We start from the raw sequence: 14,738 nt of genomic DNA, 5'->3' as shown, positions 1-14,738 counted from the left end.
AAAGCAGTCTGTCTCTGTGGCTTCAAACAGACAGACAAATAGCATAACTAACACCAGGAAGCTATGCTCAACTCAATCAACTAAATTGATTAAAATAAACTAAAATAAATTTTCTTCTGCTAACTATCCAGATGGACTATTAATGCTCTATTTTAAAAAATTATTATTATAGCTTTTTACTGACAAAACATATGCATGGGTAATTTTTCAACATTGACCCTTGCAAACACTTCTGTTCCAACTTTTCCCCTCCTTCCCTCCTTCTGCTCCCCTATATGGGAGGTAGTCCCATACATATTAAACATGTTTAAGTATATGTTAAATATATGTGTACATATTTATACAATTATCTTATTGCACAAGAAAAATCATATTTAGAAAGAAGATAAAAATAACCTGGGAAGAAAAACAAAAAGGTAAGCAAACAACAATATAAATATAAAATAAAATTCCTTTTAAAAAATTATCTTATGGCTCTGTATTTTCTTCATACTGACAAAAGAGGCAGCCATAGTACAGAAGAAAGCTAGCTGGCCTAAAACTTACAGAAGGTCACATTTTCCTGCTTTTGATAATCCCTTTCAATATATGAAATAGTACTGATATACATAACATCTGGATTGTTTTTAAGCAGACACAAAAATGTCCACATGGAATAAATTTTTTGGATAAAAAATCATTTACATGTGCACACACATGCATGAGATAGGGTAGAATAAAATGTGATAACAACTTACTATCTCGAAGAGTTTCCCATGCCCACTGATCATTTTTGAAGAAGAGATGTCGTTTGATTTCTTCCACACCATTTCGTCCTAATCTCACTTCCCTGTTTTAAAAAGTTAGTGACACAAGACAGTCTTAAAATTCTGAGATAGTTCACAATTATGACATTTTAGAGTTTATAAAAGTTTCTCATACACATACGCCCTTCCCCACAATTATATTCTACATAGTAAGAGCGTGTTTGTTTTAAAATACATGATATTTAAAAACAGAAGACTATAATACCTAAATCCTGATTAATATAAACTTTAAAAGATTATTTCCATAATTCTACATGATTTATTTTGATTATATCCCAAGCTTAGCTGATAACTGAAGAAGGAAAAAAAATTAGAAAGGAATGACAGAAGAAATTTTAAGAAAAGAAATTTGTTAAGATATGTGTTTTTTAATTAGCAATCAGAACTTACACATCAAGTGTTTTTATACATAATATAGAAAGTTCACTTTCTTTGATAATTTTTTTTAAACTCCCCTTAATATCCTAGATACAAATATGTTCATATTGGCCCACTTTTGAGTTGTTATTTTTTAAGCAGTAGGAAATTTTGATTTTGTTCAGATAACAGCTTTGGCTTTTTTCTACTAGCTGCTGTACAAATGCTATCTTATTTTATATATATATATATGTATATATGTATTATTCAAAAGTGGGGTAATTGGGATGATCTGTACTTGCAGAAAGAAAATCTCCCCAAAATGAAACAATAAAATCATGTAAGTCACAGTTATCATTTAGAGTACTCAGCATTTTGAAAATAAAGTGCTTCACTCAAAACAAGCCTGAGGAAAAAGAAAAAGAGAAACTGTCTTCAGAAACAAAATTCAGTAAGGAAATGGGTTTAGAGGATGAGTTGCCCAAGGAATGAAGCTAGTTAAATGGAAAAGTCAAGTCTAGAATTCACTATATCATGCTGTTTCTTGACCCTCTCTCATGAAATGTACGTGATTTCCACAGAGAGAAACAGAAAAGCAGTAATATTAAACAGTTATGTGTGGGCCTAATATCACACATAAAACACATTTAAAAAGCTGAAGTTCATCTGTAATTTCACAAACAATAGGAAATTTATCTGCTTTTCTACAAAAGACAGATGTAATGACACTTACGTATAAAGGAAAAAACCAATGATCTGTTAAAATGATCTAAGTTAGATTCTTTAGGGAAGCAAATAACTCTTTCTAACCACCACAACACTATTAATCTCCCTTGAAAAATTTTTGTACTATAATGCCTAATGAAGATCCAAGGAGGACAATCAAAGTAGCACATAAATCAATTTGAATCTAAATATAAAAATTCTTCCAATTTTTAAATTACTAAATCTAAATTAAAGTTTTTCAGAGGGTGAGATGAATAAGTTAAATTTCAAGAGTCCTCTGATTTATATAGGAACTGTCTGTTAAATAGGACAAGTTGTAATAAATTGGGATAGACTGTTTATTTTGAGTAGGAAAGGGAATAGCTTTTAAGCTTTTCTTAGTCCTTATCTTCCTTGAATTTTGTGCAGTTTTTGTCACAATTAACAATACCTGCTGATCTCTCTTCCCTCAAGACAATGCTCTTTTCTGGTTTTCCAGCTATCTCTCTGTCATTCTTTCTGAGTTTCTTTTGCAAGATCTTTATCCAAATGTTACCCCTACTCTTCTTTCTGACCTCATCAGTTCTCCTTCAACCTCACTACCTCCCAACTCTGCATTCCAATAATCATTTCTAATGTAGATGACTCCTAAATCTCTCTCTATCCTTCATATCTTCCCCAAACTCTACTTCCATATTATACACTAAGTGCTTGGCATTTCCACCCAAATATATATTTTGAATTACACATGTTCAAAATAGAGCTGATCTGGAAGTCATAAACAAAAGCCGAACAGTTGCTTTATTTAATAGTCAAGAGAAGCTCCCCTTTAAGGTATAAATTAGACCAGAGATTCTTAAACTTTTTCCACTCATAAACTCTTTTAGCCTGAAAAATTTTCATGCAACTCCATCTTGAATCTGAGTCAAGGTGTTTCTGACAGCATTCATGCATGTGCAGGACAAAGTGCGCAGCATATTCTATGTCCAGAACTAAGGCTACAATTAACTCACATGGTGCAACATGGGTAAGCAAAACCAGAAACATCTCAGATTCATTATGCATTTGATTGTGAATTGACTTTTGATCATAGCTTTCAGAAACCTTTTACTTTTGCTAAATTTTTCATGACTCTCATATTCAATTACATGATCTCATACTGAGTTGTGATCCACAGTTTAAGAAACTTTGGATTAGACTACATGAAGTCTGACATTCTTCCCAAATCTTAAATAGTGAAAAGGAAATTTTTAAAAGTCTTCCCTTAAAAATTATCTTCATAAAATGCTTCCCCTGCTTTGAAATAATCAATTGCACTATTGGAGTTCCTCTAAGTAGAAATACACTTTTCGTTAAGCCAGCTCGCTTTTGGAAAAGAAGTAGACAGTATCTAATCTTATTATCTGGTTGCTTGACATCCTACAATCATTATTATTTCCATGTCTCTCTCTCCTGAAAATGAATTAAGTATACAAAGCTATCTTTCTTAAACTTTCCTTTCATATTATTGCAAGATACAACTATTAACTCCAACAAGGTCATTTACCTGTTAGAAAAAAGACTTTGTAAGTCTCAAGACTGAAGAAATCTCAAACTTGAAAGGCAATTCTAAACAAATACTAAGTCTTTCAATAACTTTAAAAGCTGCTTCTTAAGTTCTTAGCTTTTAAAAATATACATATAGTAGAAGTAAACAATCTCATTTTAAATATCAAGGAAATTTTGAAAGATGAAAGGTTTTTTTGGAATTAAATTATAATCAACTTATTTTTCTCTAGTGAATGGACAGAGTGGTCCTAGATAAATTAATAGCAATGCTAAGAAAGTATGGTATCTCACATGAGACTTAACATGGCAATTAAATTTTTCTGTAAAGAGAAGACAATGATTCCCCATGGCCACTGATAACTGTTATAGAAAATGAAAAGGAGCTAGAGCTTTATATTACTACTAACTCAATCCAATAAGGAAGAAGATGAAACTTGGAAATTTCAGATTAGGATTTAATTTACCTATTCCTCTACTTTAGAAAACTACATTTCAAGAAACTTAGATGTTACTCATTAAAGTTCTGTTTCTAACTAATTATGTAACCCCAGGATTTTTGAGATCAGGAATCTCAAAGCCCAAACATATAGCCTCATCTACAAGAAATATTATGCAGCTCTTTTATCTTAGTGAAGAGAAACTAAAGTTTATGCAATACAACTAGATCTTAACTTAAAATATGTAACATAAATATGAGACCAATTAATTCCATAATCTTCAAAGTACAGGTAAAATTCTATGAATTTGTGATTATGATTTATTTATTGCTGTACTAGTAGAGAGAAGATCAATGATTAATAAAGGTTGCCAAGAATGGCAGATATAAAATTACAAGATTTAAACACAAAGATAATATCCCTTTTTTCCCTACCACATCCCCTGTTTTAGATTAAAATAATAAGTTTACAACTTCCTGGAATTATGAATTAGGTACCTGATGATTTAAAACTAAAACATTTGATATTATAAAAGTCTAACAGATAAAATATAGGACTGCATTATAGATAAGATAGTGAGTGAAAATCCTATCAGGATTCTGATTTTAAAATATTTTGTCAGCTTATAAGATACTTTACCTGTCTGTAAGGAAGGCACAAATAAGGTTTTTTGCTTCCTTTGATATATCATTATCATCAGGAAAGGTAAGAGAATTCTTATGGTTCATAATTTTGCTATATGTCCCAACCAGCGAATCTGCATAAAATGGTGTATCACCTAAAAAAGTAATATAAGAAAACAAAATTTTCTACATTTAAACCATCAAAAACACATTTGAAAGGCATTCAAATTTATATGCGATACCCGAGTTAAAGCTAAAGAAGATGCATATTTGATACGCAAAAAAAGATTAATATATCACAAAAATAAGCCTAATAGCTAAATGATTGACTATTAAAGCTTTTTTTGTTCCACATAAACCAAAATAAAGAGATTAGCAAAATAAAAATTGAAGAAAATAATTCAAGGATGAATTTGTTAGGAATAAACTATGCTATAAAAATACTGAGTTCTGTTTTACTCACCTACAAGCATTTCATATAAAAATACACCAACAGACCACCAGTCACATTCTCGCCCATAATAGCCATCACCACCTTGGGATTTTAATACTTCAGGAGAAATATAATCAGGTGTTCCAACTGCTGTATCACATCGTACCATACCTTCCTATAAAAAGTGGTAATATGAAGGTAAATCAAATATAGACATAAATTCACTCATACAAAGGAATTTTTTTGAGATGGGAAATCAGTAAAGGCCTTCTTCCTTCATACCCTATAATCATCCTGTCTTCCCCACCTTCCAAATTATGCAGAAAAAGCTATCCATCTGTCAAGTTTCTCTCACATCAAGAATCTACATAGAATACTGAAGTCATTTTATTATGCTTATTTCTATAAATCTGACATTTCCTCTATCCCACAACTAAATTCCTCCAACTAAATCCCACATTTTGTACCCTCTTACACCTGTCTTGCAAATAACTTCCTAAATAAGTGAAAAATTATTTCTGCTACTTTGATCACTATTGTCATACTTATTCTACCAGGCCACATTCTTTTCCCATTCCTTATTCTTTCACCTTTCCCCACTGTGTTCTCTGGATTTTCTTCTATTGTTTAAAAAGTACCTGTTATGCTCAATTTCTTCCTCTTTTCAAATAAAAAACTCTTCTGGCACTAAAGGAATTAAGACATTCTTCACCACCATGCTGAGTGAGCATGAAAACACCAGACCAGAATGACTCTCCTAATTCCTTACTATCCATCACCATCATGCAACACCCCCATCTCTCTCTGTCCTTCCAAATTCATAGAACAAATGGTTTATTTCATCCTATTTGGATCCTTATCCTTGCTATCTACTGGCTTCTAAGACCATGTCTTGCCTTCCTCAATGAAAAACACAGTTTCTTCCTTTCCACCCCAACTGTATAATTCCTAAAAATGGAAAAAATTGATTGTGATGTCCAATATGCTGGTCTCTGAAGTTCCTCAACCTCCTCTGTTTTGATTCTTCAGCTGGCCTTTTTCTTCAACCACCCAAAAGATGGGCATAGCACCTTTTAGACTTTCCTGTTACCTAAAACTTCTCCAGCTCTAATAAACTTAATCCTGAAATTTCTTTTTCTGACTATAATCTTGTCCTTTCATGTCTTCTGTCATATCACTATTGCTGAGCTTATCTTTGCCCACATTATAACTTTAGTTCCTTTAAAGCAACCATTATGCATCTATAGCACATATTACTTCTCTCATCTCCTTCTCCATTACCCCTGTTTTGGCTTCTTTGTTTCTCCCTTGATGGTTCTGAATCCATAGTTAGTCAATAATACACTATTTTAAGATGATAAAGTCTTTTTTTTTTTTTTTAAATAACTTTTAATTGATAGAACCCATGTCAGGGTAATTTTTTACAGCATTATCCCTTGCATTCACTTCTGTTCCGATTTTTCCCCTCCTTCCCTCCACCCCCTCCCCCAGATGGCAAGCAGTCGTTTACATGTTGAATAGGTTACAGTATATCCTAGATACAATATATGTGTGTAGAACCAAACAGTTTTCTTGTTGCACAGGAGAATTGAATTCAGAAGGTATAAATAACCCGGGAAGAAAAACAAAAATGCAAACAGTTTATATTCATTTCCCAGTGTTCTTTCTTTGGGTGTAGCTGCTTCTGTCCATCTTTGATCAATTGATAAGATAATAAAGTCTTAAGACTGTCAATGTCAAAAGGCCTGGGAAAAGGCAGGTATACTAGTACACTGCTGGTAGGAAGAATTGATCCAATCATTCTAATATTAATGGACTTGGAATGGAAAATGTCAATCCCATGGAGAAAAAGAACTCTGGAGACTAAATGTGGAAGGAAGCACATTATTTCCAACTTTTTGTTTGTTTCTTTTTTCTTTCTTTTTTGCCTTTTGGGTTGATTTTTCTTGCACAACATGACAAATATGGAAATATATTTAAAAGCACAATACAGATTTAACCTATAATAGATTGCTTGCTATCTTGAGAAGGGGATGGGAGGGAAGGAGAAAAATTTGGAATGCAGTTTTACAAAAATGAATATTAAAAACTCTCTTTACATGTATTTGGAAAAACAAAATACTACTGAGAAAAATAAAATGAAATAAAATGTCATATAAGATTTCATTATATTGGGGAGGATGAAAAAAAGGAGAAAGAGAAAAATTTGGAACACAAAGTTTTGCAAAGGTGAATGTTGAAATGTACTTGGAAAAATTAAAATACTATTTAAAAAAAACACCCCAAAGCATACTGTCTATATCCTTAAAACCTGGCATCACCATCCCTTCTCTCTTTCTACTGTTCTAATCCTATTAACCTCCAATTTTAGAATCCCTCTCCTCTCATCATTATCACCTTCTATACCACTAGAATGCTGTTAGAATATTCCAAAACTGCATAATGAGACAACAAATTCGTGCTGGCTGATTGTAACTGAATTTTCATTGTTGGATGGCAGTCTTTTTCATTTTACTCTCTACCCATGCCATAAAGTAGATATTCCAAACTTCTCCTCTCTCCTCAAGCACCTATCCTCCCACTTCTATTAATAGTTCTTCTCAGTAGATGAAGTTAAACCTTCATTTTTTCTTTACACCTCCCTCATCTCTCTGACCACAGTTTGATATGTAAAATTCCTTCATTTCATTTAACATCTTACCTTATATATCAGTTTTTCTCTAAAAAGTGATTTCTCTCATTTCTTTTTTTTTTTTTTCCTGACTAGTTACTGTAGTTTTAGTGCTTATTTATTTGGTATATCACACTTATTTGGGTGTTTCTATTTTATCCTTCATATACACATCCCCATTAGATGGTAAACTTCTTGTAGGGAAGCAATTTCTCATTTTTCATCTTGTATTTCTAGCACCTAACACAATGCCTTGCACAGTATCTGATAAACATTCATTTAACTAAATGAGAAACCTCACAAGTAGAATTGATAACTTTAAGACAAAATATCTTTGAGGAATTATATATACCCTCAATAAATAAAAGCATTTGCTATAAACAGTTAAAAGATCTGATAAATGATTCTTGAAAATGCAAAGAGCAAAAACAAAAATACAACTATTTGTGACAGCTTAAAAAACAAGATCAACTGCCACCAATTCTACAAAGTTTTATTAGACTCGTCATTTCCTTCTCCAACATTTACCTCAAAGCTGTGGAACTTCATAACTCCTTTGGTAAAATTTTCTCTAACATATTATATGTATGTATGTGGCTTATGATGTACTTTCTACAATATACTATAAAACTAAGAGCTTAATAAAGGTTTACTGAATAAATTTTATATAACTTGCTCATTTATCAATTTTTAAAAGTATAATAAAACCTGCAGTGCAAAAACTGCCAAGGATTTCCTCCTAATATATAATAAACTGATAAACATATTTTCTTAGAAAAAGGGTGATTATTCACTTTTCTGATGAACCTTAGATATTAAAATAAAGTCCTCTTTTGATGGGAACAAATAAAACGATAAAATATAAGTCCAAAGTTCAAAGGTAAAATAAAATGTAAAATTATAAACACACTGACAGAATTTGTTGGAGTCCAGTTACAATACTGATATAACAATTTAGTAATATTAGAACTAATTCCATTTTCAGTTACCAATAAGTACATGTTATGAAGTTGTTATGAAGGATTTAATAAATCTGGCAATCTACACTTACCCTAAATAGAGAGGAAAAAATAAATCATGAACAAGTTCTTTATACAGCATTGCTACCATGGTATCCAGTTCAACAAATAAAGACAATCCACGTCAATACTGCAGAAGCCCACATAAGGTTAGTAACTTCTGTAACATTTTCTAAGAATGTAATTTTCTTCATTTGGCTAAACCATGTTTATATCAAAATATACTAACTTTATTCATCTTCATACAAGTACCAAAATCAGCTAGCTTCAAGTGACCAGATTTATCCAGCAGCATGTTATCAGGCTTCACATCTCTAAAAGAAAAAACAAAACAGAGTAATTCCTAATACAATTTTTTTTTGGCAATCTTTAATATTTTGTGATTTAAGTTAAGAAATTAGAAAGAATATTATCATAAGTACTATCGATTACATGAATGATCTTTACTCTAATAAACAGATTGCAATGAAAATTGTAAACTAATGATACCTGTTTTCAAAAGGAAAGAAAAAGCTTATGAATTTTAAAAGATAACAACCTAAATGCCTGTACAACTGAAATAATTTTCAGTTTTTTATTTAAAAAAAAACAAGAAAATGATTAAAATTCTTACCTATGAATAAAGCCCATTGAATGGATTGCATCCAAAGCAAGAACTACTTCCGCAGTATAGAAACGGGCCCATTTTTCAGGCACATCATAGTTGCTCATTAAATTAACAAGATCCCCACCAGGCATATATTCCATCACCATGTAGAGATACCGATCATCTTGGAATGCATAATATAGCTAAGACACAAATACAAATTAGTCATTTTATCAGAAGAGGATCAAAAAAAGTACTTATCAATATAAATGTTTTACTTATGCTGTTTATGTTTTGTTTAGGGAGTTGGTTTTTTTAAAGTTGGTTTTCTGAATTTGAAATTGAGAAAGACTCCCATTACTTTCAAAGATGGAAGGATTATCTCTGAAACTAGACTACAGCTAAATTACTTACTTTCTCATGAGAATCAAACAATATTTGTAAAGTACTTAGCACCCTGACTGGCCTACAGAAGGTGTTAGTAAATTCTTCCTTCCTTCTTTCCTTTCATGTTACTTCCTCCTTAAGACATTTATGCTCTAATAAAATAAAACAGTGATATAAGTTTACCTGAACAACCCAAGGGCTATTAGCAAAAGCCATAATGTCCCGTTCTTCCCAGAAGAAAGCAGAATCTGATCTCTTAATCATCTCAAATTTGCTCAGCAGCTTCATAGCATATACCTTTCTGGTAGATTTATGCCTTACCTTTAAAACAAACGTTTTGTTTTAAAAAATTATAATATCTTAAATAATAAAGCAATTCTTTATTTTAAGAAATCACAATACAATATACCAATTTACTACAAGAAAATAATTTCATGTGATCTAATGAATACTTCAATTTGATAAAAAATTGCTTTAATAGCTGTTACTTCAATTATTCCTTCTTTAACTAAAAAACATACATTTAACAAATTATGTTAGACTTTTATTCCCTTCAATAAGACAGAATTTTATTATCTATACTAATTTCTGAAAATCTTTGACTTTTATCTTATGTTAATTAGCATCCATGTTAATTATTAGTGTAAGTTAAAAGAAATCAAACTAACAAACCAATCTCCATACTCATTTTCTTCCATCCCCTTTCGATGCCTAATCTTCCTTATCATTACATTTCTACCATAAGATCATATGAAAGAAAAAATATCATCTGTTTTCAGTGATGAGCACCATCTCTTCATTAAAGGAACTGGAGAAGCTAGCTCCCAGTATAGGTTATTTATTTTTATACTCCTAACCAAGACTCCCATTCTAACTCCTGGCTGAACTCACAGAACAGTCATTAATGGTCTGATGTTAAAAAAAAAAAAAAAAGACTCCAGCAGAACAGCCCAAGTATCTGTGCTTAGTAACCTTATGTTATTTAATATCTTTATCAATAACTTAGTATGCAAGGGTTTTTTAAATTCAGTTTGCATATGACCCAAGGCTAGGAGAAATAATCAACATCTGATGATGAAGTCAGGATCCAAAAAGATCTTGACAGGTTAGAACATTTGACTTGAATATAATTAAGATGAAATTTAATAAAGATAAGTATAAAAAATCTATACTTGGTTCCAAAAATCACCTTCCTAAGTATAAAATATGAAAAGTATGACTAAAGAGAATAATTTGAAGAAGAGCTGAAGGTTTTCCTGAATTGCACATTCAGTGAACCTACAGAAGAATATGGCAGCCCCGCAGATTTAATGGCTGTTTTAGGGAATACATAGTGTCTGGGGAATGATACTTTGAGTCAGACTATATTTGAAGGATACCACATTTTACAAAGAAAATTGATAGAATATTCAGAAGGGTAACAAGAATGGACAAGAACCTTGAATCAATGAGCCACCATTTTTAAGTACTTGTATATTATATGAAATTTGGTTAGAGGCACTAGGGATTTTTAACTTGCACAAGAGAAGATGGGGGAACATGATAGCTATATTCATGTACTAGAAAGGATGCCATATGGATAGGGAGATTAACTTTATTCTGTTTTAATCAAGAAGTGAGTACAAAGAGTTATAGAGAGGCAAATTTTAGTTTGAGAGAAGGTGGCTTTATGCAAAAATGAAACATTCTGCCTCAGGAAATAAAGATTCTTTTCTTAACATGTTGGTAGCAGTACCTTAAAAAGTCCTGGGAGAAAGAGAGGTAGTACAGAGAAATTAAGTATAAAGGAGAAGGATAAGGGAAATAAAAGGGAAAATCCATGCACAACAGTTATCTTAACTCCCAGACTTTGATTCTTCTACAAACTATACTTATCAGAGGCCAGTAAGTTTTCCTTATTTTATGGTGCCATCTTTGAACCCAAACAGTCCAATCTATGAAATCTACTCATTCTATATGTCTTAAAATTACTTCTTCTATAAAAGGGAAAAAAAAGAAAATAGTACTCGATTTCTAACTGAAAAAATAAAAAATAAAAAGCGGCTTTTATTAGCCGCTTTTGGATAAAGAATTTCACTTGCCTTTCTTTTTATTGTATTCCACATCCTTTGCCCATTTTCTAGCTTCCCTTTATCTGTTCTCTTTAATCATCTGACTGTGCTTGCTTCTAATTGTAACCCCAGAACTTAGCACAGTGCTTCTTAGCACACAGTAAGTTTGTTTTTTTTTTTTTTTTTTTTTAAATGCTTTATCTATTTTTCATTAGATCTTTAGTAGTTAAAGGAATCTGGCTTAAGTGTGAATTCAAAGAGATCTTACCATAAGAAACTCAATACTGTGAGGAAAAGATCTGATCCACAATGTATACTAAATATCACAAAATAAACAGATCATTTGTCTCTCAATTTGAAAGACAATTGGCTATGAAAGCAAATAACCTAACAAAGTACTAAGATTACCATGCTAGCAGGACAAATATCAAAGCCAGACAATTTGGATCCAGTTTAGAAAAATGAAGATGGAATAGTATACATGAGGTATGTTAGAAAGCTAGGCAAACAGAAGGAAGGAGGAAGAAAATTACAGTGTTATAATCCTCTCTCCCAATCCTTCTATATTAAATAGGCTAGAATCTTATCAAATACGCAATTCTTTCAAATAGGAAAATTCTTCTTCTGAAGCTTCAATTCCTTCTTTGCCTATACATGGATCTTAAGAATTTTCTATGGAAAATTCAACATTGGAGGTTGAATTTTACTCCAGAATATGCATGCTTTTTAAGAAACTGGCAAAAAAAAAAAATTCAAAGTGATCTTTTTTTTTTTTTTTAAACCCACTTGTCTTAAATTAAAAACTGCTGACCCAATACAGGAACTCTTATCAAAATAATATATCATTATTAAGTTTACTGAAATAACCTACCAATTGCACTTCTCCAAATGCACCTCTACCAATCACTTTCACCACTTCATAATCTTCAGCTTTCATGCGCAAATCTCTAATTTTATTTATTGTATCTTTATCTACATAAAGAGAAAAGGATAGAAACAAAGTAATAACAATTATTATTTTTAATTTCACTAATTCTATATTCAAGTTTTCAGAAAATAAAAAGTAAAAAACAAAAAAAATCCAAAATGACTAATAACTTTTCTGTTCAATAACACATTATGACATAACATGTAAATATAATTATGCAAAAGGATTATTTTAAAAGTCTTTTTTTTTAAAAAACCTAATTGTCTCTCTACCTAAAAGTAAAATACAGAAAAATACAAAATTAGCCACAAAAAAACACAAATAATGAAAACAGAAGATAAACAGGTATTAGATAATTAATTTACCAGGCAATATGAATAGAAATTAAAATCAAAATGCTTTAAATCAATAAAGTAAAGTAAAATGCTCTGTTCTAAGTCAATGGGATAAAATTTTTTATCTTTCTAATATTTTGAACCATTTTTTTCCCCCTTGTTAAATGATACAAATGACTGAGATGTTACAAACAGATACAAGAAACACTAACCTAATCTGGTATCTTCAGCACTTGTTTCACTATGTTTCTCTATCTGAAACTCAATTTTAATTTAAAACAGCAGTGGGGAATCACTGTAATTATTTATATAAACCTGTCATGCTATGAACTACAATAATTTACAAATTCCCAGTGGATAGATCTTCTAATTCCAAATTTGGTCATGGTTAAAATAAGGCTATTTTAATCCACATGGGTCAACACTGGCATGAAATTACATGGAAAAGCTTCATAGTTCAGAGATGTACAAAACACAGAACAACTATTAAACTTAAGTCCCAGATTCTAATAAAAGTTACATAGTAATATGCTCTTTTTGCTTCATAAAGTTTTGTTTGTTTTGTTTTGTTTTAAATCAAGCATATGAACACACATCTATACATAAATGTTAAGCTCAGGCATTTTTTCAATTAAGTCCACTGAAGTGGTTTGCCATTTCCTTCTCCAGCTCATTTTACAGAGAAGGAAAGTGAGGCAAACAGAGTTCAGTGACATGCCCAGGATCACACAATCTAAGTGTCTGAGGCCAGATTTGAAATCAGGTATTCCTTCTCCAGGGTTGGCACTCTATCCACTGTGCCATTTAAGTACTTACATATACATACACATATACACCTTCACCATCCCCTCTCCCACAAAAAAGTTAAATGTTTTCAGCATATGTCATTTTTCCTTCTGTCATTGACACTTTGAGGTTATAGATCCAGTAGCAGAGTTTTATTAACTGTTTTCTATTTTCATATATCTATTCACAACAATTATTTTCATAATTTCAAATATCATTTTGTAATTTTTAAATTTTGATTAATTTGTCTATAAATAAATTTATAGAAATTTTACAATGTTTGTATACTATATCATCAGTAAGTAATAAATTTGTCTGTACATAGACATATATAGAAGTTGCAGTGTATGTCTGTGTGTATATGTGGGGCAGCTAGGTGATACAGTGGATAGTTTTGGGTCTAGTGTCAGGAAGACTCTTCTTTCTGAGTTTAAAAGTGATCTTATATATTTTCTAGCTATGTGACCCTGGGCAAGTCACTTAACTTTGTTTGCCTTAGCTCCTCATCGGTAAAATAAGCTGGAGAAGGAAATGGCAAACCATTCCAGTGTCTTTGCCAAGAAAACCCCAAATGGGATTACAAAGAATCATAGATAATTGAAATGACTCAATAACAACAGCAAAAAGGGGCAGAGTGAGGGGGGGAAGGGGAGAGTAGAGAATCTTATAATCAATCCTCACCCCCTCCCCAGAAAAGAAAACATGACATAATAGACAGAGCTGGCCTTAATAATAAGCAAGATTTCAATTCAAAGTCAGCTTCTGACAAACAACTGTGTGACTTGAGTCCCAGGAAACTCACTAAACCTACAAAGAAGCAGAATTATTATTGATTCACAGGGAATTTTTTTTCCTTTTAAGTGATATAAAAACTGGTCTAGCTTGATGACACATTGAATTGAATTTTCCCCTTGTAACAAAGAAAAACAATTAAGCAAAAGACCTTAGAAGACTTAAAAAGAACACTGATGTCAATCTGGAGGATCCTCTTTTCTTTTTCCTTTTTTTAATATCCTTTTTGTATCTATATTCTGTATTATATTCCTTTTTGTATCTATTCTCATGA

General features: G+C 31.4%; 1 protein-coding gene across 2 annotated transcripts in view; it reads right to left on the bottom strand.

Moving 5' to 3' along the window:
• ROCK1 (Rho associated coiled-coil containing protein kinase 1) overlaps window positions 1–14,738 on the bottom strand; it is a 124,560-nt gene that overhangs the window by 61,051 nt on the left and 48,771 nt on the right. For both annotated transcript variants that reach the window (XM_051970361.1, XM_051970362.1), the window contains exons 3-9: window positions 12,495–12,595; window positions 9,756–9,893; window positions 9,213–9,388; window positions 8,829–8,913; window positions 4,940–5,084; window positions 4,493–4,631; window positions 738–829 (exon numbers count right to left, since the gene is read on the bottom strand). In XM_051970361.1, the coding sequence (XP_051826321.1) occupies window positions 738–829; window positions 4,493–4,631; window positions 4,940–5,084; window positions 8,829–8,913; window positions 9,213–9,388; window positions 9,756–9,893; window positions 12,495–12,595 (876 nt within the window). The remainder of the gene's footprint in view (window positions 1–737; window positions 830–4,492; window positions 4,632–4,939; window positions 5,085–8,828; window positions 8,914–9,212; window positions 9,389–9,755; window positions 9,894–12,494; window positions 12,596–14,738) is intronic.

Source organism: Antechinus flavipes, chromosome 1, assembly GCF_016432865.1.
Source record: "Antechinus flavipes isolate AdamAnt ecotype Samford, QLD, Australia chromosome 1, AdamAnt_v2, whole genome shotgun sequence".
Lineage (NCBI taxonomy): Eukaryota > Metazoa > Chordata > Mammalia > Dasyuromorphia > Dasyuridae > Antechinus > Antechinus flavipes.
This window is presented reverse-complemented; position numbering and strand designations above follow the sequence as displayed.